This window comes from Ruditapes philippinarum, unplaced genomic scaffold (genome assembly GCF_026571515.1).
Source record: "Ruditapes philippinarum isolate M1 unplaced genomic scaffold, ASM2657151v2 ctg1259_1_1_1_1, whole genome shotgun sequence".
Taxonomy (NCBI): Eukaryota; Metazoa; Mollusca; class Bivalvia; order Venerida; family Veneridae; genus Ruditapes; species Ruditapes philippinarum.
Window position 1 is genome coordinate 41,840 of NW_026853391.1, and position 25,480 is coordinate 67,319.

Genomic DNA, 25,480 nt, shown 5'->3' on the forward strand with positions numbered 1-25,480 from the left:
TTTGAAGAAAATCTATTCCGAATTATGTTAAAGTTAGCTTAATCGAAGATATTTTTAGATTTTTTTCGAAATATACGTTATCCAAGTCACATTGGTTCGATACTCTGAAACCCTGACTATTTTCGCTTTGGTAAAAGTTTCCTTGTTTACATGGTAATGAGAACGCAAAGTTTGTATACCCCCAAAAAATAAAAATAATACAAAACAATATATCTTTGTTAAATCTTTTTGATGAGCACAAGTTCTTGTTTCAAAATCCTTAGGAATAAAATGAAAACAACAAGAGCAATATGCTTTACTACTTTACAATGAACACGATATGCACAGTTATTTTAACCGTTTTTTTTTACAAGTTATACGCGTTATTCCTTACTTTCTGTCAGTAATTAAAACAGCTACCTAGATAGCATCAGGGGCAAATCGCCAAAACGCTTATATAGGACAGGTTGTTAATAAAGTTGGAATCACTTAACGGAATATTTACTAATATTGTTTTACGAGGTAATGTGTTCTTGTTAAGTCGCCTAAAGCTGTATGAGCAGATAGAATTATTGTGCAGTTACTTGCAGAAGGTAATGTTAACATAGCTTTTGAACATTCACGTATGATTCAACTTTGTAAGGAACGGACATATCTTTTAATTTAGAACTGTATCGCTTAATGAGTGCATCAAAATAATTTTTCACAGCTGATCCTGATGTAATAACTAACTAACTTCAATTTTTGAAAGTTGAAAGATCCTTTTGATCATGGGTAGTGAGCAGTTTAATGAAGTCAAGGAATCAATAGCTGGTAGTTGGCTACTGGATCGCTCGGAAAATTTTGATGAGGCATTAAAAGCAATGGGTTGGTAATAGTATTTTGCACATTTTCTCATTTCTATCATAAATGCATGCATTTAATTTTTATGTAGTACAAAAATGAATTCAAAATCAAGTTATTAAGGTTAACATTTTCTTATTTATTTAGATAATAATTACAAACAATAATAAAAAAAACATTTTTTTTTATCACAAAAGAAATGTATTTAGGACTTCAATTATTATTTTTAAAATATATAAATATGTAATTCTTGAGACATTTCAATACTGTCTCTTGTATAAATTTTCAATGATATATATTTAGTCAACATTTTATATGAGTTTATTTAAGTGCTGTTTAACTTACAATTCAACATTCAAGTTGTAAATACTATTTTGGAAGATAAAAAAGATTCTTTTAAAAATTATAATATTCTAAATAAGCTGTGATCTTTTATTTCCTGTTCATAACAACACATTAGAGTTTAGCATAAACAGCTGCATTTGTGGTTGTTTATTAACTGGGGTATTCATTTTAGATAATTATTAAAGGTTTTACAACCTGTAAATAAGTCTGGTTTATTGCACGTTTCTTTATTTCTATTATTATATCCGAGGAAATATTTTTAAGGCATTGTAAATTTCGATCATAAATAACTCGTATACATGTTTACTGATTATAGAATGATGACAAAATGAGAAAAAACGTAATTAATTACAAGGTATTTTTGTGCTGGAGCTATTTTAAAAAATGTCTATAACAAATGTAATTCTAAATGTATACAAAAAAGTACTAAATAATACTAAAAAAGTGAGAAAAAAAAAATAAATGAAAAAGCTAAGTTTTGTTTTAAAAAGTCATGTTGACATTTATAACTCATTAAATGTTTACTATCAAACTAAAGTATGATATCGAAGATGCTGGACAGGAATGTACTATAATCAGCCACGTTCTTTATATAAAAATTCGCAATTACTAGAAATTCTGATGATACTACTAGTAATTACATACATAAAATATAGGTGAATTTAGAATATACTTGACAATAAACCTGCGAGGAAAAAGAATATATCTGATTGAATACTCATATTTGCAAACAATGCATTAGAATAGATCAAAAGTTTCATTTTATTAATATGGCTGCTGTTTTCTTGATACTGCTTGCAGCTTCCACGATTTTAGACGAGAAAGGCGAAAACAAGAACATAATTGAATGTTCTTTCATTAATATTGCTGTCTAAATTAAGGCAATGAATTTCTTCTATTTAGTATAATAATATGTAGATAGCGCCTGTGGGGAATTCGTAATAAATATAATCAAATTCGGGAAAAAGCTTATCGAAAGTGCATCTTGCATTCACTTCATGTTAACAAAGCATACAGCTTTTTATATTGTTAAAGGGCAACTTATGCAAACAAGTATTTGGTCTGTCTGAAAGTTTACACTACTAACTCAACATAGAAATAGTCTTTAATCTGATGTTGATGAAACGCCAAGAGTTTCACTAACAAAGTTTGATATTTGTAAATCATAGACATTTCAATGAATTTACATCAAAGACTTCCACACTTTTGTCGTAAAATGCATCTTCAATTTGTTATTTTTTATAACCCGCTTTGATAAATTGTAAGAATAATTCAAAGTAAAATCTAATCTATTTTATCGTTGACTTGAACGTTGTGAGATCTTTTTGATCATGGAAAGTAAGCAGTTTATTGCAGTCAAAGAGTCATTAGCTGAAAGCTGGCTATTGGGTCGCTCGGAGAATTTCGACGAGACATTAAAAGCAATGGGTTGGTAATTATATTTCACCTTATTTCACTTATATGTCATACATGCATGCATTTCATGTTTATGTAGTATAAAACATTATTAAGAATCAAGTTTTTAGGGTAATGATTTTCTAAAAGTTATCGAAAAATGAAATTTTTCATGACACATTTACTTTTTCACCTCATAGGAAAAGTATTTAGGACAGCTCATATTTTGTATTCTTTTCAATTTTTCTTTAAAAATATATATGTAATATATGTATTTTTTAATTCATTGCTGTCTCTTTTCAATAATAAATATTTGATCAACAACTTTTTTGAATTAAGTGAAGTGCTGTTTAAATTGCAATTTTATATTTAGATTGTACATAAATAAAATGATCCTATGATAAAAGTCACGCTGACCTTTAAAATGGCTACGAACAAACTAACATTTATAGTGTATGTACTATATCAGCTTCGTCTATTATATGATCATTGGCAATTATTATCTTTTTAATTTAATGACAGGCACAATGAACATTCACAGAGTTTACGGGAAATTCTGATGGTATTACTAGTTATTAAATAAATAAAGTACAGATGATTCTAAAGTATCCTTGACAATAAACCTGCGAGGAAAATATATCTGATTAAAAACTCTTACTTAAGTCTTGCAAACAATTTGATAACATATATTAAATTTCCTATTTCAAACATATAACCGCTTTTTTCTCGATACTGCTAGTAAACTAGACGATTTTAGACTGGGAAAGTGAAAACATATTAAAGTCGCAAAAAATTAAATGTTCTTTCATAAATATTGTCGTATAGCTGTCAAAATTAAGTTTCATTATGAATTCATTTCATATGAACAAGACAGACATATTTTTTGTACTGATAAAGCGTCACTAATGCAAAACTAAATCAACACGGAAACTTTTTTTAAGCCGATGTTGACGAAACGCGTTGACCTTTATTCCCCATAAAACAGGTTATTAACAAACTAACATTTATATTTGTATGATACAGAAGTGTCTGCTGGACAGGAATGTACTATATCGGCCTCGTCCATTATATGATCATTTGAAATAATTATCTTTTAAATTTAATGACTGACTTAATGAACATTCACAGAGTTTACTAGATATATTTGTGATATTACTAGTTGTTATATAAATAAAGTACAGATAAATCTAAAGTAAACTTGATAATAAACCTGCGAGGAAAATATATCTGATTGAATACTCTTACTTTAAGATCCTGTAACAATTTTTTTATGATTTTAAATCAAAGATGTGATGCTCAAATTAAGATGTATCAATATTGTAGGTTCCAAAAAGCATTATTCATAAAGATTGCACCGAATTTAACATTCATGTAAATAAAAAGAGTTCATAAAAATTTATTTTATATAAAGTTTAAGTCAAATTTTACAATAAGAAATGAATGCATATATTTTAATGATTACATAATATTCAAAAATATTTGCAATTAATTTTTAACATATTCTGTGATGTTTGAAAATTGTTTCATTTGCATAATTATGTACATATATATAATTTCACTAAGTGTGGTTTACCACTTTGATCACAATATACAGGATCTTAAAGTTTTGCAAACAATTTGATAAAATAAATCAATTTTTCTATTTCAATCATATAACCGCTGTTTTCCTCGATACTGCTGCTTGTAAATAAGACGATTTAATACTTGGAAAAGTGAAAAAAAAATTGAAGTCGCAAATAAAATTAAAGGCTCATAAATATTGACGCATGGCTATCTAAATTAAGTTTCTTCTATTTAGTTAAATGATATACAGACAGTATCTGCGGGGATTCAATAATGAATATGATCAAATGCGGGAATAAACTTATTATCAGTGCATCTTGCATTCATTTCATATGAACAAGACAAACAGCTTGTTTTGTACTGTTAAAGGGCAAAAATTGTTTATCCTGTCTGAACATTTGCATTACTAACTCAACACAGAAACTGTCTTTAATCCGATATTGATGAAACACAATCAAAGTAAGATATTTGCAAATCATAGACATTTCATACACACACAAAATTTAACTTTTCCGCACTTGTTTTGTACAACACATGTAAAATATTTTGTTCTGCTATGATAAATTACATGAATTGTTTTAATACCAATCAAATCTATTTTCTAATCATTGAAGCAACAGATACCTTTGATTTTTATTGTTCTTGTTTTGTTTTTGCTTTACTGTTACATAAACAAAACTCGGTCCGTTATCATATCTTCTGTGAATGAAGCTTTTCGTTAATATTTCAAAAGTTGAATTTATTTTATAAAGATGGGACAGACATTGATTTCAGTAATGTTGAAGTATGACTTTATAATGCTTCATACATTTGTCCGTTCTAAAAATTTACATTGATAATTTTAATTCATTATGAGACGAAGATATGCTTGCTGACATGTTAAAGAAGATTGCATCTTATCTATTTCCGTTCTGACAATTTTCATTTAAAATTTTACTGTCAAACATTTTCTTCTTGAATGTCATGATTTTTCACAGGCCCTTAATAGATTTTATTGTGTAAATTCACTCAAAGAATTTTTTTTATACAATTCCATTAAAAAAACATCATTGATTATTTGAAAGTGAAAAACTTGTATTCTAGAATCTAATTGACACATTCTTATTGATATTTTACAAAGTTTTACATAACATTTCAGCTTATTATATCATTCGGTACGATATGGCCAGCTATGTGTTGACACGCCGTAAAAATCAAAACAAAAGCATTGATAACTGTCAAACAAAAATCAAATTTGTCTTTAAAACATGTCAGTTGGACACACATACCTGTCTGTAATGTTTAAGTACGACCAAAAAAACAAGAACAAAATAAACATAATATGTTTGTCCGCTCTGACAATTTTCATCGATTTCTCCAGTTTTAGTATCAAACTTGTTTATAAAACCATAATTATATAAATGAAGAACACATTACTTTCAGTACGATAAGTAAAAAGTACCATTCTGAAAAATTGAATGAATACAAACTGTTATATTGTTTAACCAATTAAACCTATTGCAGACAAGATAATTGAATCAGTGCATCATATTCAAAGTAAAGAAATAATGTTTGGCGATAAATTCACCATTTCAGTTGCAATAGTTAAACTTTTAATATATGAACAATTCCTAAATCATGGCGGGACAATTACATTAATGTTTATTTGAGGTCAGAAGTGGAAATATTTGAAGGCATAAAATTTGGCATTTTACACATTTTTCTGATCATTCAGGCTTTTCTTCAGTTTTTCCTCTATTATTAGCATTAATCACTGGTAATAATAATTGATTTTTACATATATATTTCGTGTGTCAAATATATTAAAAAACAGATTCAATTAAAATGTCAAAGAAAAATTTGAACTTACTGATTATCTGAATTTGAGATACGATTCAACTTAAAGACATAATGCTGATTTAATCATTCGATACTATTATGCTTTTTACAGATCGAAATCCTAAAATAAAATAGAATGAGACTAAGGCGATTAATGAAACATAATGTATCGTAGATTTTATTATCAAAATTACGCATCTTGTCAAATAGCTAAATTAAAAGGGATGTTTAAAAGACCCTTACGATTTAAAATTGGTAAGTCTGCAATGGATACATTTTCCATAAGTATTTTAAATATTGATAAAAACAATAGACATTTTATTACAATATATTTCTTGAAAAAAAAAATATTGATCGATCGAGTTCTAAATCATTTAGATTGATCGTTGTGCTAAAACAATTTATCATCTACTCAAATTATATAAGTTCGGATAATGGATCTCACGCTTACAGAAACATCAATAAATATTTTTGTCGTAGTTTGTTGTCACGCTTGATACTTAATACTATCAACATAATATTTTATGGTATAACATACCTCATATAAACCTATTCACTTTACATGAAATATCTGAAATGCACTAAATACCGTCTGCTTAACCATGCACTTTTAAAAGACACTGATTGATAAAATGGTTAAAACCAGCAACTCAGAGATTGATGTACTGAAAAGTCACTGGCATTATGACTATATTATAACTTTCTACGATATCTTTACAGGTGTTCAACAATAAAGCGTAGGAGTAAATAACAAACATGACAAACACTATATTATAAATAATTGTATTGTTTGTTAAGGTGATGAATATAATACACGATAAGGGGCTGTTTAAGAGTAAACATTTCGCCAATTTTGTTATATATATTCTACTCTTTGACACATCATATAAATGAAACATACAACATCATATTGACATTTTGCATACCCTTTAGATTAGGCCATAAGTTTTTAAAAACAATTATATAAATCTCCCAGGTTTGGGTTTTCTTCATTTTTCAACATAATACATAAAGACGATCTTTATGAAATATATTCAATAAAGTTGACGATTTTGTATACAATGCCACAATGCCTTAACATCTATCAGATCGTGTCCCCGTTCACTATGTCGGGCAAATAATTTACCAGACAGTGGACAGTTCTATTCGATGAAATGTTTGCTTACGAATCGGAATGTTGCAATCTGGTCGGTGTATCATTTCTGAACTAAACCCTTCTTGCTATTCTCTGAAAAGTGTTCACTTCATTCTCAATTCCCGTCAGTTTGACTCTTGCTATCAGTTTTTAATAAGATAGGAAAACAGAAAATTCCCCACTTCTTTCAAAACAGCGGCTAATGTCTTATGGTATGATATATTATGTTTTTTCTGTCACAAGCTTATGTTGTTTCTGTCACAAAGCATAGAAAATATTAATTTTATGAAAAGATAAATGCATATATTTAAAGTAGAGGTATTACTCTGTAGATTTTTGTAAATATTGCGAAACAAATTAACAGTAAAGTTTAAGGGATAATATCATCCGTAGAAGGGGTGTACACTGAAGTTTGACTTATTTGCGGTTTATAAAATCTAGAGCGGAAATACCTTATGGTCTTTATGGTTGTATATAAGAGTAGTTAAAGCCCCAGTCACAATAGAGCTTACGACCAGTGAAGACTAGTTCACGATCACCAGTGACCTCTGGTCGCGGACAATCTTTAAAACGTCTTACGACGGTCATCGGTGATCTTTGACAGTCGCAGGTTATCTTACTTAGGTCCCACGACCAATTTCAGTCGTAGAGAGGTTTTTGAGTTTGCACAAAAACCTCCTTGCGATCAAACAGGTCGCTAGTGATCTTATAAGGTCTTAGGGTTGTCGCACGATGGTCGTTCGGAAGTGCGACAATCTTACGACAGTCTTTACAAATTGCCACTAGTCACTGATAATCTTAAGTAGTCTTTAGTTATCGTGTGATGGTCGTACGACAAGTTGTAGGTGATCGCATGTTATGTCACGGGTAGTCGTAAGTAATCCCAGGCAATCTTGAGAATCTTGAGACCATCGTACGTTTACTTATGACCTGTCGTGCGATTGTCAATGACGACTTGTCTTACGATACCAGCAAAAGTAAATTTATCTGTGCAAAAATGCTTTTGGTCGCTTACAATCGCTGATGATCGTCAGTTTTACAAGTCGTCGGTGGTCGCAAATAATCGTAAGCTCTAGTGTGACTGGGGTTTAAGTAAGATTTGAACACTCAATTAACTTATAAACATACCGAGTTTTAAAAGATGGAAAGTAAATATAATGAAGTAAAGAATATATTAGGAGGGACATGGAAGTTAGGTAGGTCAGAAAATTTTGAGGTAGTTTTAAAGGCAATAGGTGAGTTATGTTATTCACTTTGAATATTTGAAGTTGACTATCTAGTAATTAGTCCCCTACCGGTATACCGGAGGGGATTTCAGGTTTACCCTCCGTCCGTCCGTCTGTCCGTTCGTCCGTCTGTCAGTCAGTCAGTCCGTCTACAAAACTGGATTCCGCGATTACTTTAAAAGTACTGAAAATATTTTTATGAAACTTGATATATGTATAGATGGCAGGGTGGAAATTATGCACGTCTTTTTTTTCTTCCTGTGTTGAAAATTCTGGTTGCTATGGCAACAAATAGGCTGAAAATATGACAAATTTTACACATAAACTGGATCCAGTGATAACGCAAAAAGTACTGGAAATATTTTTATGAAACTTAAAATATGGGTAGATGGCAGTCTGGAGATTTTGCACGTATTTTTCTTTTTAGGCTTAAAACATGGCAAATTTAACAGTATGTGATAAGTTAAAAAGAGCTGAAAAAATTTATGAAATTGCATCTTTATTTCCCTTTATCTCCACTTTAAGAATTTTTGTTATTAAAAATGTTATATTTTGGTAACAGGGATATGCTTCAAATATTAACTTTAGAGTGTCATTCAATCCGTCTGTCTGTCTGTTCATAAAAACTTTTTCCTGTGATCACTTTTAAAGAACTTTTTCAACAAATTTACTTAAGATAGAGAAAAATTGAAACAGAAGTGAATGGCCAATGGCCTTTCAGAATGTTGATGAGGTTCTAACCGGTAGGGGAATAATGGATTGCTTGCAATACTATGATAATTGCTTGTTTACTTTTATATTTCTTAAGATTTCTTTTTTTATGATTTTTTTGACATATAAAATGCATTAAGCTAGAAGACTCGTCTGACATGAACTAACTTAAAATGGTGTTCTCTTTGTAGATTTTGACTACTCAGCCGAATTGTACATTTCTTTAAAAAACAAAGTCGTTAGTTCTTTTAATGGTTTTGGGAAAATGAAATGTATTTCCGATTTTCGCGCGGCTTATGTTTTAAAGTTGTATAGTTACTTAGATAGTAAAATAAGGTAGGGTCGAAATTCTACGTTTGTGTTTAGTTCTGGTTCATGTGAAATTTATATACCATACATTGTATCTGCACTTTAAATTAAAACTAGTTATTTTGTATCAGGAAATGGTGTAGATGCAGAACAGTTGAATATCAGATAAAAATATGTAACTAAGACTGAACAATACTCACTGATATAACTTAAAATTAGGTATTTTAAGTATCTAAACAGAGTATGCATATCTATACTTGTACATGTAAGTGCATTCTACATATTCATATTACCTTTTTATACCTTTCCCAAAATTATATTGTTTCTTTAAAAAAAAGAAAAGTTTGTAGTTTATGTATATGGCAAATAATTTCATCGCGGTCTATCAAATGTAAAAATGCACACACATAACATAACAAAAAACAAAGCTTAGGTTTTATAATTCCTGTGGTTATTGAACGTATGTAAGTACTTGCGTACATTTGCAGTGCACTTAATTGCTTTACTAGAGTTCATTTCGTGCATACTTATTGTTGTGTATTTTAACAACATAGCTTTATCATAAACTTTAAAAGTATTTTAAATTATTTTATCACTAAAAGTACACATGTTTGTTCAAAAAATATATTCAAAACAAAAAGAATGTTTTGCTGTACATGAAGATGTGATAACAAATTCGTTAGTTTCCATTTGTCTGCACTCACATTAAGATACTATGAATATATTATAAAGCGTAACCTTGTATGAAGTATCTATGGTGGCTGACTTGGAAGGCTTTTGTGCGCCGTGTTGTCGCTAGCGATATCACGACAAGGCGCCAAACGGCGCGTTGTCGAACTTTCGTCTTATCGTCCTGTCACTAATGATGCAAGCCAATGTGCGATGTGTTGTTGCGATGTCACCTTGTCGCTGGGCTCAAATCGAAGGTTCAGCGACATCGCAACAACGCGCCACACGACAACGTGAAATGATTCCTATGGAAGCAAATATGACGAAAAAGCGATATCGAAAAGGTTGTTACACGCAATGAGTACCAAATCAGCAACCATAAGTATGTGAAGTTTTCTGTCCCATTAAAGTGGTACTGGTAAACTTTACTTAATATGTGGTAGATAGCTGTTGATTAATGAACATTGAAAGCATCGACAAGGGGATAAGTGGTTCCATTCATGTATTTCAGTTGGTGGTAGAGTAAAAATTTAAAGTGAAATTATGGTCATTTTTTGACTGTCGAGATAAATAAAGCTTTATATTTCATCGTGATTGAACCATAGTTGTAACAAATGAAGATGATGAAATATAAAAATTGCCTATAATATAAAAAATCTGCCGCACTCCTTTTTATAAATCAAACATTGCCGATATTTTCCTAATGTATTTATGTTGGTAAAGGGGATGGGAGATTTTAAATAATCATTATTAAAATTTTGAAAAAATTAGATAAAATGTAACGTTATTTTAAATTTACCTGAACACTTACCATTTCTTATAGATGGTTTGGATGGGAATAATATCACTTTACATTTTACAATGAGGTTTTGGCCGTTTAACCGTTTGGTTTGTTTGAACTCATTAAGTTTAAATGATGTTATGTTGGATTCGGTAGAGACCGAGACAATTACTTAGGCGCTTTGCCGTATTTATAATTGTATAAAAGACTAAATAAAAGTGAAGTAAACTAATCCGATAGTGTAGCAGCTTCCTTGTGGTTGTTCATTTTATCGGATTTCTAATCTGTAACTAAAAGTCTCTGCTTTTAACAATACTGAAGGTCTTAGAATAATTTAATATATAATATCAACGATGTTAATAAATACAGCAGTGTTGTTTCTTGTGAATAAACAGACATTGCAATATCAAATGCCTTATTATATTGAAATTAAATTTTGTGTTTAGTGGAACCTTTTGGACATGTATTGTTTTTTGAAAAGGAAAACTGTAAATTAAAAGTAATGCCAATACTTCAATGGATGATTTCATTGGGAATTAATATATCAGCTGTGCGACTTCTCAGATAACCTATTTAAACTAGGTATTCAGGTGTGATTGGATACATTTCAATTACATTCTACAGATTCTTTCCTTATATCTGGAAATGGGGAGTGAGTTAGATGAAATCAAAGATAAATTATCAGGTTCATGGGTGTTAGACAGGTCTGAAAATTTTGAGGAGGCTCTTCAAGAAATGGGTGAGCTCAAATTCTGAATAAACGAATAAACAATCAAATAAGAAATCACTTTATTTTTAACAGTGTAAATTAATCGATTAGGAATCAACATATTAATATCATAAAATATAATTGTTTGTTTTTGAACCACATGTCATATGTAAAACAATAACGAATTTTTCAGTTTTTAACTTTCCAGTCAAATTTATATTATGAAAAGGAAGTAAAAAGAGATTTTATACTCATGTAAATGTTTTTTTTTAATTTGCATATTATTTATATTGGGGAAAAGAAGCTAGTTTTTTAAGTTATAGAAAAATGCATGGTCAAAAAATCAATATAATTAAAGAAAGCAAGGTTTTTATGGAAAATTACAATCACTTGAATTTTCTGTCAGAAAGAAAGTTTATTGTGATACGTTTTAAGCATAAAGTTTAAAGTATTAAAGAAGCATGAAGACATTTGACACGAATAGAAAAAAGGTTATATAAAACGAGAAAATTGTGTTCCTTATATGAGAAATAAACGTCACTGATGATACAATTATGTTGAGAAATATAATTTTATGATACCTTCGACAATGACAAATTAATATTGGTATAATTATAAAATTTACTTCAATGTCTACTTTCAGGACTAAATGTTGTGTTCCGGAAGTTAGCTAGCCATGCCAAGCCAAGTATGGAAATACAAGTGGAAGACGGGAAAGTTAAGATTATTGCCAAAGCTTCATTCTTCACACAAACTATGACTTTTCCTATAAATGAACCGTATGACCAAGAATTTGAAGGGATCAAAATGAAAGTAAGTAAGTCTTTACTTTCAAAAAGTTAAAAACATTATTTTTTATTTGTTATTTCTGGAAAAATGCCAAAATAAAATGTCGACTCTTATTGAAAAATCTTTTATTTAAAAGTTCATCAACAAACATCTGACAACGTGAATCTTTTAAATTCATATATTTTTTGCTAAAGGTTGTGGAATGCACGTCAAATATATAAATATATAAGATATAAGCAGTTAAAGATGGGCACTATATCAGACTGTATTTATATACTTAATTTTATATTAAGAGTGTGCTATGTTTAAAATGGTCTAAAAGTGTTACATCCAGAAATGCCCCAAAATGTTCTATTTAGAAATGCCTCGTAATATTATCAAAAGAAATGCCTATTAGTAAAATATATAGAGTTGATTGATTCACACTGTAGATTGAGGCTGTATTAAGATAAAAAGTAAAATAAATAAATAAAATGTCACCAATCATGGGACGCCGTCTTTCCTTGTTGATCATATTTTTGGACCTAGAGATAGTAGTTACATGTTATATATGATGTATATAGTTATATAGGCATACATATTTTTAGAATGATATGCCTTACAACAAGTATCTTGCGATATATTTGTGCTTAAGGTTGTGGAAATAATAATTGTTTTTGTTTTTTTTTTCTTTTGGGGATGTCAATGAATTTGTTACAAAAATAAGACCTTTCAATATATTTTTTTCAAATAAAAATAATATTCAATAAAATTATATTTAATAAAATTGAAATAATTTTCATGATGCGATAAGCTGCCCTATTATTCCAATTTTAACCCGATATTTACTATATTTCTTAGATGTATTTTTATTTCGTTAATTCATTCTTGCATTTGGGTCATTAAGGTATTGAGTAGTACCGTCGTTTAAAAACTTTGTACATTTATATTTTAGTGTTTAACAAAATGGGAAAATAACAAACTGATCACCGAAGCCAATCCTGTGGAACCAGAAAAAGACAAGCCTCAGAAATTTCATAGGGAACGAATAAATGACGAACTTGTTCAGGTATGAATGCTCTTGAAGCAGAAATGATTACCAATATTCAGTTATGTTTATAATTTGAAATTTATGTCAATTAAATTTTAAGCAATTACCATCAACGTCAAAAATATAACACTATTGACAGGAAAAACACGCTTAATCTTCTGTTCATTTTTATTATCAATGATAGAAAAATTAATACTTATATTGATTAATCATGGGGAAACTGACCCTAAACTTCAAACGTGTCGTTATTAGTTAGTACTCCTTCAAATCATACATTCGCTTTTTACTTCAACACCATAATTTATGAATTGATAAAGTTACATAAAACAGAAAAGTATAAATAAAATATTCTATGATTTTTATTTGTCGGGATTATCAAAGGATTTTAAAAAGCTATACCATAAAGGAACTCTTAAATGTTGATGGTCATTTTATTTTACAGACGATGTGGATAGGAGATGTTAAATGTACTAGATGGTTCAAACAACAGACGTGATGGAAGAAAAGGATAATTTAAAATAAATTGACTTTTATATCGTGTCTTTCAATTTGTATACGTTGTAATGCTTTTTGTCGCGAACGTCAGTTGGTCTTACCGCTTTTTGTATTATTATATTTTTCTTAAAATTACTATTATTATGGAGGGGAAAATATTTTTTCTAAGAGTTGAATTTTGTTGTCACTCATGAAAATTTTGATAAAAAGAAATTACTTACTTTTAAATTAAATAATTCGAATAAGTGACCAAATGAAATAAGTATTACACAGAATTTTGTATTCCAAAGACATAATGTCGGCAATTATTATTCCACCCCATAAGCATAAAGTACATATCTGTTCAAATTGTTTTTTTACAAATAAAATGCACATCAAAATTGCCATCAGTGCAATACAACTCTTTCTTACTCAAGAAGTAGCTATCATAGTAATGTTGTGACTTCAAGATTTTAAAAGCTTGCTTTAAATATATGTATTTTACACCGAAGAAATGATTTATCGTGTTTTCATTTTGTAAAGAAACAAATGGATCATATGACACTTAACGATGTTTGCATAATTTGTGGTTGTTTAAAGAAAATGAAAGTATGCATTTTTGTTTGTTTATTACAAGAAGAAACATATTTTAACAAATCACGTGAAAATACTTTGCAAGTGCGTGTCATAAAAGAAATCTCGTTTAACTGAATACCAACTTCAACAAGTATGGCACATTTAAAGCATTGTTTTTACTGCTACTGAGGATTTAAGTCATCTACACTGGGATAGTCATATTCTTGAAGTCAGGAATCCTTGGTTAGGAAAAGGCATCGACAGAGCTCACATGTTTTACATTTTGGACGAACGATTATGTTGGTAAAATCCCTGGAAGATAGCTTTGTAAAAACACTCATGAAAATAGCCGAATCCACGACCCTCTTGATATGTGGTTGATGCCACTACCGTTAAAAACTTAGCAACAGATAAACAATTTTCAACTATATGATACATTTTGAAATTTCAGTTCCATGATCAATACACCGAGGTATAACGGCTAATGTGTGACAGAAAAAATAATGTTTTTACTGAGCAAAGATTCATATGTATTTATGCAATATGTACATATTCTATTCGAATTATTATGTTTTTTTTTCACGTACTTAAAGATTTTCAAAATTTGTTTTTTATTGTTGGTATTTATAATTTGCAGAACTGTATGTTTAGTATATGGCAAATTCATAATGTTTAAATGTTTTCGCTTTTTGAAATATTGCTTTTGTCTTTCTTAATACATGTGCAATATGATTAATAAAATCTTGTATATTATATGATATATTCGTATTTTCTTTTTCTATTGTAATTTAACAAATTACGATTTACATTCTTACATGCTAGCAGCCTTTACACCAATAATGGTAAAGAATGTGAATAGCTCGACAGTAATAAAATTTCCTGTTATATATAACGCTATTGTATTTCATTTTGTTAATGTATTTTTTATCAAGTGTAGTTTGACATAATTGTACTTATGGAGTCTACTTATTCGTATTTAAATATAATGGAAATAGCTCTTACAGTTCAACTCGTGGGTGGAGAAAATATATAGTTGTTTCTGTTAGTGTTTGATTGAACCAGCTAATGGACACTTCTACGGTAGTAAAATTAATTTCAATATCCAGTAGTGTATCGGGGGAATATGTAGGCGTTAGTAAATGAAAGCTTGTACATAAAAGATCGGATTTTCCAATACCAAATTTCAATTGGATAATATTTGATAGATTTGAACAATTCTTCCTGCACATTTTCATGTATTTATAACTTTTAAATAGAAATAGATAATATTAATTGTAGTATAATAATATTGTCTCCAAATTCATCATACAAAGAGACACAGCAATGTGTTGATAAAGAAATTCTTATAAACACGTGATAACATTCTTACTTCAGGCGTACATGTTTTCAAAGTATATAAAACATATAATTTTTTTCTAACATACTTCACTCAATGATAATACACTACAACCAACTACGAAATCATTTGTCTCCCTATTATTGCATGCCATTTAGATTTAAATGCTTAAACTTTACTATATTTTAATCGTCTAACGATACACATCATGAACGTGAGCATCATAGACAGCACTGTTGTAATAAAGAATCTGCCAATAGGTTAAGTTATCTTTTTATTATTTATCTGTAATTATCTAAAATTTTTATATTATTTCATATGTCTAGTAATTAGAGCCTTTGTAAGCAGTGCTAAGCATGCTCTTTAGATTGACGACTAACGTGCATCTCAAAATAAGATTACCCCCCCCACCTCTTAAAAATAAAAAAATAAAATAAAAGCAAAATTCACTTTAGTCCTTATTCTCATTAAGAATAATTACATAACATAAAATGTAGATCTACGATTATTTATATATAGAGGATATCGAATGAGTTTAGTTCAATACTAAATTTATTGAACGAGTTCGAAATTGATCATATAATGCCATAATATTGTTTTATTCAACGAGCTATCTGCTGCAGTATGGTATACACTGACGATCTGAAAACCCTGAGTTTTCGCTTACATATGAAAAAGAATAATACCAATAGATCCGACTTTTATTTTATTTCGGAGAGAATGAACACATTGAAAATGATAAAATTATAACATTTTTATATTTAAATAATACTTTATCGGTATTAAAAAAATATTTTTATGAACAGCCACTCACCTGTCTGATAGATGCTCAAACATTGAACATTCCAACTGCTACGGCACGATCCTGCATCGACATCCGTGCCATGTTTTATGTTTTTCGCTTATAAAGTTAACAAGGATTTATGCAATGTAAAATTTAATACTTACCACGCTCTGCACGAATACTTCGTGCCAAAATGTGTAAACTGCTCCCTGTCTCCCGCATGAGTGCATGGAACCGTATCAAATTATTTTCCTTTCCACAAATCGGTAGAAAATGACATAAAAATCAACTCTGCAAAATTTTATAAAGATCTATTGTCTATTGACACGTTATAAAATAATCAATATTTAAAACAAAAAAGTGATCGGTTAGAACTTTTGTTAAGTGTATATCAACATTTAATTGGAATTGATTGATGAAAGCTTTAATGAGAAACGAAGTTAAGGTTTAACATTCATTTAAATAAATATCTGAGATTAAAAAAAAAGAGAAATGCAAGTGAAACTAAAGTTAGAAAGACCTTGCATCATGCGTTTCCACCATTTAACCATTTCATTTTTCTTAAATGTCAACACGCTAAACATTGATTATTCAAAAAGTTTCATCACGCTATATTTATCCTTTGATATGCAAAATATAATATTTACATGTGAATTACACGTTATATACACGACATCTCAATTAATTCTTTTTCTATTAATCCGGATCCTTTTTTATGTTATTGCAAACGTCTAACCTTTCCTAAATGTCACACAGTTCGGTAAGGTTGTAAGCAAACAATATCGTGTTTCATTACGTGTAAGAGAGGTGCTTCCAATAATCGTAAATATTTGATGTATTTATTATAATAACACCGAGTTTTCTTAGACAACTTTGCTTGACTTTTTAAATCTTTGAATGAAAATACAATGACACTGCGCACAGACACAGGCACAAACACACGCTAGAGTCTGATACGAATGCGTATTGTAAACTCCATAATAATACAATATCAAGAAGGTCACTGGATGAAAATATTATTAATAGTATTTCAATGTCTTTGAAAAACAGTTCTCTGTAAAGCTAAAAATACAATTGTATTTATGAAATATGACAATAGGCTATAAATATTGTTTGAATCTTCCCTTCCAATACTGGAAAACCACTTTCGAGGTAAAGTTTATATGTGAGAGACTAGATATAATAACAACAGAATATTGTGAAAATGTCATTTTATCTTAAGGTAAACTGGGATGTACTATAACGGGATATGTCACTCGCGCTTTCTTATCAGTGCCAATGTTGGTGTCCAATTGGAATCGATCGATCGATAAGCGCCGTGTTTAAACGCCGTTATCACGGTACATGCCGGGTTGATCGGATATATTCCGTGCATAAATTTTCCGGTGATTTTGGGAGGTGGGCAATCAAAATAGTAGGAAAAAAAGGTTGTTGGTTTCTTAAATACTTTTTTCATTGGATCAATTTTAATAATATTAATATTAATAAATATGAAACAGATACAGAAAAGTAATTTACCATATTTAATTATGATAGAAAATTTACGTTTTGTAATTAAAATACGTTCAGAAATAACTTAATCATTAAATTTCAATTATAGCTTTAATTACATGGTTTATATTAATTATAGAATATAATTATGTCAAATGTGTCAATAAACATAGAAATTATTTTGTATTGGGACTTATTATTTATGTAATTAAAGTGTACAGCTGCTATAAACATGTTTATAACATGTAATAATTTTTGGTTTAATAAAATGTCTGACCTTTGTTTTATTCATGTTTGTTTTCAACATGGCCTTTGATAATCTTTGATGTTTAAACATATTTTTCACATATATTTGTAATTATGTTCTTATTTAGCTTTAATCTTCATTTTTGAATAGATTGTTTTCTTACTTCACACAATAATGCCCTTTTAAAATATGCTATTGAATGACAGTTTTAATTATAAATTATAACTCAAATTTTTCATAAAAAGATAACATTTAAGATGCAATGTTCATATATGAAATTTATACATACTGATACACTGCAATATGGCATATGGAAAATCGGATTTTGTTCTCTTTGAGGATATTGATTTAGATTTTTTTCTTGGTGAATTTACAGCTAGTAAATATGAAAATTCTGATGATGAGGATAAGATAAGTGTAAAATCTAAAGATGATAGAAGAAAAACTTATGTATGTGATCAGTGTGATAAGTCATATAATTCTGTATTGGGTATTAGAGGACATTTAAGGAATAAACATGGAGTTAAGAATGTTAAAGGTTAGAAAAACTTTTTTACGCAATGTTTCTTACTGTGGTCTTTTTCAATTGTAAATAGTATAACAACTAAGATTCACATTTGCAATGGCCACGTCATACTGGTCATCAACCTGCATACCCATTGTTAAAGTTCCAGCTTCGACCCATTTGTCATGTGACATTTCTGTATGTATATATATGCATCAGACCAGTTGACAATATATCTGTGATTTTTTATACTGAACCACTGACTTATTAAAATTCTTTTACTCGTTTATTAAAAGGCTAGGCAGCATGAAGGACTACCCAGTTGATAAAAAAACACTTTATCAATATATTACACATTACAATTTTTTTTTAAATATTTATTTCATCTTATGAATATTAGCTGTACAAATGTAAACATAATTGGAATACAAATACAAAAAATATTGTGAAATGAACAAAGAAATACTTGACACATTGAAATCGGCACTTATAATCTACATAAATTACCAAAAAGAAGTCAAAATGTACATGAATGGCCCCTACTGCGTTAGTAACTCAGTATAAATATGGTGATAAATACTGCAATATACAGTCATTAATTGCACATAAGGTATAAATTATCACTTGAATCTTTGATCTGTTTACTTTTTCTTAAAGTTTTAGTATGTTTTTTTCCAAGTGTAATTTCTTTGAAATATTTTGGGTAATGTGGAGGCATGCAGCTTTGAAAAAATGTTTCATCAGTTATATGAATGCACAAGTAGGTCCAACTTCATTTTCTCTGTGACACGAATACATATTTTAATCCTTCAATCTGAATCGACAAATTCATGGTATCTTTTGTGACCTTACACTCAGTATCTTGTTCATCATTACTGGTATTCTCAAGCAAAAAGAAATTTGTGAAGAAAGCATCTGATGGAAAGTTTTCAATCTTCGATAAACCTGCAATTGAGATTGAAATAATATTATACAAAAAATAAGGAAATAAAAGACTTTAAAAGTGCAAATAGCAATTGACACCATGACAGGATATCATTCATGATATCCAATGACACAGCTAAGGAATCTATAATTTTTAATAAAGATGGTGTTGTTTTTTCATTCAGATAACAAATTATGGTTTTCAAAAATTAAAAGAAACCCTACCTATTTCTAAAACATTATTTTTTCTACTTTTTAAATATCAAACGACTTAACTGCAAATTCGTCAATTTATGGTTTGGTCTCAGATTTCACCAAAACATTGTTGAAATTTGACACAGCGTAATGAAAAATCCTACAAGATAATTGATCCAATTTTATTTTCTTGCTATAGATATGTTTATGTTTTACTAAAAAATACTAACATGGGACAAATTTAATAAACATATAACGTTCATTTACGGGACAAAAAATGTACATCACGTTTGCATTCCGCCATTTTATTTTTCGGATTTTTGTCACAGTTCATAAAATTGGAACCCGTAAAATTTCATTTTATCTCTCTAAAATTCCATAATCTTAACGTTAAACCAAAGATACTTAAAGGATCTATCAAAATATTCTGTCAGTTTTCTTGTAATTTACTTATTAAGACGAAGTTTTGCAGACAAAAATTACCCTTTCACGGCGATCAACACAAAACATCAGTTCGATTGAAATTTTTATTCTTTCAACAGACACAGTTTTTCACATTAGATACTTTATACACCATGTTAAAAATACATCGGATCAATGTCATGATACTTACAGAATTATTTCATTTACTTTCTGGGGACTTAAACCCCATTAAGTAAACATACCGATCGATTTTCTGACCGAACATTTCCTCCGCTTTGAACTAAAATTGTAAAATGGCGGCGCTGATTCCTGATTGGACGAAAACATAAGGAGCGATAATCTCTGTGTTTCCCGTCCCCGTATCGTATGTTCCAGAGTTAAATGACGAAAGTAAAGAATGCACAGGAAAACAGTTATCAAAAGAACATTTTCAAATAATGCAGGCTCCACACATAGGTGGGTATGTAACATAAAATCAGTATACTCGTATATTAATATGAATAACTATCGTGTACAACAATGAGACAAATTGCAACAATAAAGTAAATATCAACATTTGAGACACATTGCAACAATAAAGAAAATATCAACATTTGAGACACATTGCAACAATAAAGTTAATATTAACATTTGAGACACATTGCAACAATAAAGTAAATATCAACATTTGAGACACATTGCAACAATAAAGTAAATATCAACATTTGAGACACATTGCAACAATAAAGTAAATATCAACATTTGAGACACATTGCAACAATAAAGTAAATATTAACATTGGAGACACATTGCAACAATAAAGTAAATATTAACATTTGAGACACATTGCAACAATAAAGTAAATATTCGTCGTGACAAAGGAGGTTGTTTGGGGATGATGGACGGAAGACTTTGTTGTCGATGATCTATCTGTTGTGTTCACGTTAAAACATCACGTGTCTGAATGATCAATAATGGAGGGGCTGCCTCAAAATATTACTATTAATCTTTTTCCAGGGGGCGACTCAAACGGAATCGCAACGAAAGACAGACAGACAAAATGCCGTCCCAACAAAAGAAAAGCACATCAATTCACCGACCCGACAAAAACTCGAAAATAAAAAGTCGATTTTTTTTTGTCAAAGACTCTTTGAAACAGTTCAACAAATATTTATTGATTCATAGTCTGGAGAAACAAAATTGCGCTCGTTACATTTTCGTTATCATAAATTTTGGAAGTCATGATTAAAAAAATGAGTAATTGTATTATTACAGTAGATCAGTGATTTGGAAAATAGAGAAACAATTTATATCTCGACTAAATATCTTGACATGAAAGCATTGACATGAACTTTTTACGGACATTACAGATTATAAAAGGAAACTTGACACAATATTAAATTCTAATGACATCTAAATTAAAATTATCGTTTATTAACATCTAATAAACAACTAAGGTATCTAAATATAAAATGTGTTTATACATACCATTTTACGTTATCTCTAGACATGAACTATTGGGAGTTTATAACTTGTTTTCCTATTGTTGTTTTTTTAATGTAGAAAGTCAAATGTGGGAATAACTCATGGAATATTGAAATGTTGAATCGATCGAATTAAAACAACATATTTCTGGCTAAGTATAATTTTGCAAAGTCAGAGTCATAAATACGTAAATAACAGGCACTGATAACAGTTGTATATTTATAAATTGTTACCAGCCTACAGGGCATCTCTTTACTGCATACAATGTATCTTAATGTATCTTAATATTGAAAACATTTCTGACAACGGAAAAACCTGTCTGTACATTATTTTTTTGAGGCAGTGCTAAACAGATGACCAAAGATAAATGATATATCAGATATACTTTACTTATGAGATTTTCAGATTTTGTAATATTAGGGAATGCCTCCAGGAGGGATTTTTACGATGACAATTTGTTTGGAAACTTATTCAAAGGCACATGACGTCTGTCTGATATAAGAATCAGCACCAATCTCAGAATGATATAAAGTAATAAAGCAATAAAACTTTATCAAAATTGGTTAAGAAGTAAGTTTAAACTTTTACAATCAGACGGACTGCTATACTTTCATGACTAGTTTTACATACACTTTACAAACGATTCGATATTGCTTGCGAATCACAAATAAAGAAGTTAATAAGCTTTGATTAATTCAACATGCAAACTCTATTTGCTTCTTGAATGCATCTTTTGTGATGCAAATTAGCATGTCCGACTTCCACTTATTTTCCACAATATTCATATTTACAAAACAAAAACAAGGACTTTTTAAATCTATAGAAACCATGCCATTGTGTATGTAACTAACAGTTGAAACGTTTAATTTTAGTAATTCTTTACAAATATTTTTCGGAAAATGAGAAATGTTTTCTTTTAAAAAAAGTTGAGAAAACACAATTCAATAGCCCGCCAAACAAGTGTCTGTGGATCAATCCAGGTTCTTTTTTTAAGAAAAGGGGAGATGACCTCACTTCGTGTAACAAAATATATTTGAGGCAGTGCTAAACAGATGACCAAAGATAAATGATATATCAGATATACTTTACTTATGAGATTTTCAGATTTTGTAATATTAGGGAATGCCTCCAGGAGGGATTTTTACGATGACAATTTGTTTGGAAACTTATTCAAAGGCACATGACGTCTGTCTGATATAAGAATCAGCACCAATCTCAGAATGATATAAAGTAATAAAGCAATAAAACTTTATCAAAATTGGTTAAGAAGTAAGTTTAAACTTTTACAATCAGACGGACTGCTATACTTTCATGACTAGTTTTACATACACTTTACAAACGATTCGATATTGCTTGCGAATCACAAATAAAGAAGTTAATAAGTTTTGTGATGCAAATTAGCATGTCCGACTTCCACTTATTTTCCACAATATTCATATTTACAAAACAAAAACAAGGACTTTTTAAATCTATAGAAACCATGCCATTGTGTATGTAACTAACAGTTGAAACGTTTAATTTTAGTAATTCTTTACAAATATTTTTCGGAAAATGAGAAATGTTTTCTTTTAAAAAAAGTTGAGAAAACACAATTCAATAGCCCGCCAAACAAGTGTCTGTGGATCAATCCAGGTTCTTTTTTTAAGAAAAGGGGAGATGACCTCACTTCGTGTAACAAAATATATTAAGTGTTAACTCACCTATTTATTAATAATTTTCGTGTCATATTTAAAAAAACAAACAAAAAAAACAATTACCTTTTTAATGTAACAGGTTTGAAATTATTCGATTAAAAAACTTTAAAGTAAGCTGTCTTTATTTTCTATAGACGGACATATTGTGTGCAAAAGTGTCTATGGATCAATTCATAATTCATCGTCATATGCCCATATTCTGTTACAATCTAAAACAGCTCAGTTAAATAACCCTACAGACCCTTATGTGAAATATTTGTTTCAATTCAGTCAGTTTCTATAAATATATTTAAACCCATTGATCTTCAGATAAATATTTTTTTAAATTGTGAATTTATAAAATGACAAGGATTTTTATCTCAGAAGATTTGTAAGTAATTACGATCTTTTTAATTGATGACAATTTCACTTCTTTATAGATTTTTTTATAATTATGAATGTTATATCAATGATATTTCTTCCTTTAACAACGAACATTTAAAATATATTGGTATCTATTTATAGTGTAATGATAATGTTTGAAGAACATATAGAATGTAAAATTATTGGGACTTATTAATAGGGCAACATAAACCACACCTCCTCCAAACCGGCTTAAGCTATATTTAATCGCAACCACTCAAATTAAAAGTCAGTGATCCCGAAGACCAAGACAAATTGTAACAACACTGAGATACAGTGTGTGGTAGAAACATAAATCAAGACAATGGTGTCAAAAATTTGGAAAATACACAAAACAAAGTGAACATTTTCTTTTCAAGGTTGACCTTTTTGCTTTAATGTCGACCAATACTAATACACAGTTTCATTATATGTAAAGATATAACTTCATTTTAAACATTAACAGAAGACAAATCGAATTGCCAGTTGACCACGAAAAGGTTAGAACTTTTTCCTTTACAAATAACCTCAATCATAAAATTAAGAACCAGTACTATTTTAACGGACATAAAAGCAAGAAACATGTACATTAAGGTTAAAGAAAAGAATAAATGTTAACTTTATTCATTGGAACGATTTTACTTATAAAATCTTAAAAGAAAGCCACCCGGCTGAATCGCAGTTCATTTAATGTTGAATATGTGTGATATCTCGCAGTAGCGAAGAGATTAGTGCACAAATCGTGTTCGCTACCTAGTAAATTTCTATGCCTAACTAACTTCTGTTTCCTTTCGCCTATTCACAATTTCTTTCTAAGTTGGTTGTTAGCCAAAATGAAAAGATTTATATAATTAAAATATGTGTCTATATGTAACTAATTCTGCAAATTCTTCATGTGTCTGCATCTAGTTTATTCATGTTTTGCAAATATTACTTGCAAAAAATAGTGGAATCAATTTTATGCACTTAAAAACAAACAAAATAAAAAATTGCATCTTTGTCTTAGGACTAACGTTATATAACGCTTAAGAATTAATTTTGAAGCGGTCACTTCTCCGCCTTCTGTCCGTCAGTTATGAAAACCTTTCCAGATTAGTATTCACTTTCTAAAGCTACTGGTGCCATTTGTCCAAGTTGAACAGGAATTTACAGTACTAAGTCTAGATTAGAATACCGTCGTCACTTTCCAGTTCTTTAATTTTGTCTGAGCTATGTCCCTTTCATAATGTTTATTCTTAAATTGTTATCGCACTACTCTTCTATTTCTAATGCAATTTGTGTGAAACATTACAGGATTGGGCGAAACTGTGAGAGTAGCATTTATTATTTTCTGAATATATTTATTAAATTTGTCAAAATATGCTGCACTTGATTTTTTGTGGGCTTTTTTTGTGAATTTGAAACAATTCTTTTACGTTTGATAATTACTATAATATTTTTCAATCGCTCACTTGTTAATCAATCTACAAATATCTGTTTATAAGGACGATAAATCGATAGTTTATAACATTATCACGGCCAGGAAATAACACACAGAAGGTGATAAAGTAATTTTCTTGGTGATAAAAATGTCAGTTTAATCAAAGGTGATACACTTCAAATATGCGATTAGTCTTTCGACGGTTTTAATTAATCAATTTATTTGTAATTTCAGTTGATATGAAGTGTTTATTAAAATTGGGCG

At 29.4% G+C, this 25,480-nt stretch overlaps 1 protein-coding gene across 3 annotated transcripts; it reads left to right on the plus strand.

Annotated features, from left to right (window-relative positions):
- Nucleotides 1-578: 578 nt before the first annotated feature.
- Nucleotides 579-15,096, plus strand: LOC132736743 (cellular retinoic acid-binding protein 1-like). Of its 3 annotated transcripts, none has more exons than XM_060723944.1 (4): nt 579-846; nt 12,127-12,296; nt 13,207-13,320; nt 13,745-15,093. In XM_060723944.1, the coding sequence occupies exons 1-4, from the start codon at nt 750-752 to the stop codon at nt 13,796-13,798; spliced, it is 435 nt and encodes a 144-aa protein (XP_060579927.1). In that variant the 5' UTR covers nt 579-749; the 3' UTR covers nt 13,799-15,093. The 3 variants fall into 3 exon arrangements, with proteins under 3 accessions (XP_060579927.1, XP_060579928.1, XP_060579929.1); XM_060723945.1 differs by lacking the exon at nt 579-846 and adding an exon at nt 2,475-2,595 and having other exon boundaries at nt 13,745-15,096; XM_060723946.1 differs by lacking the exon at nt 579-846 and adding an exon at nt 11,029-11,513 and having other exon boundaries at nt 13,745-15,095.
- The last annotated feature ends 10,384 nt before the right edge of the window (nt 15,097-25,480 follow it).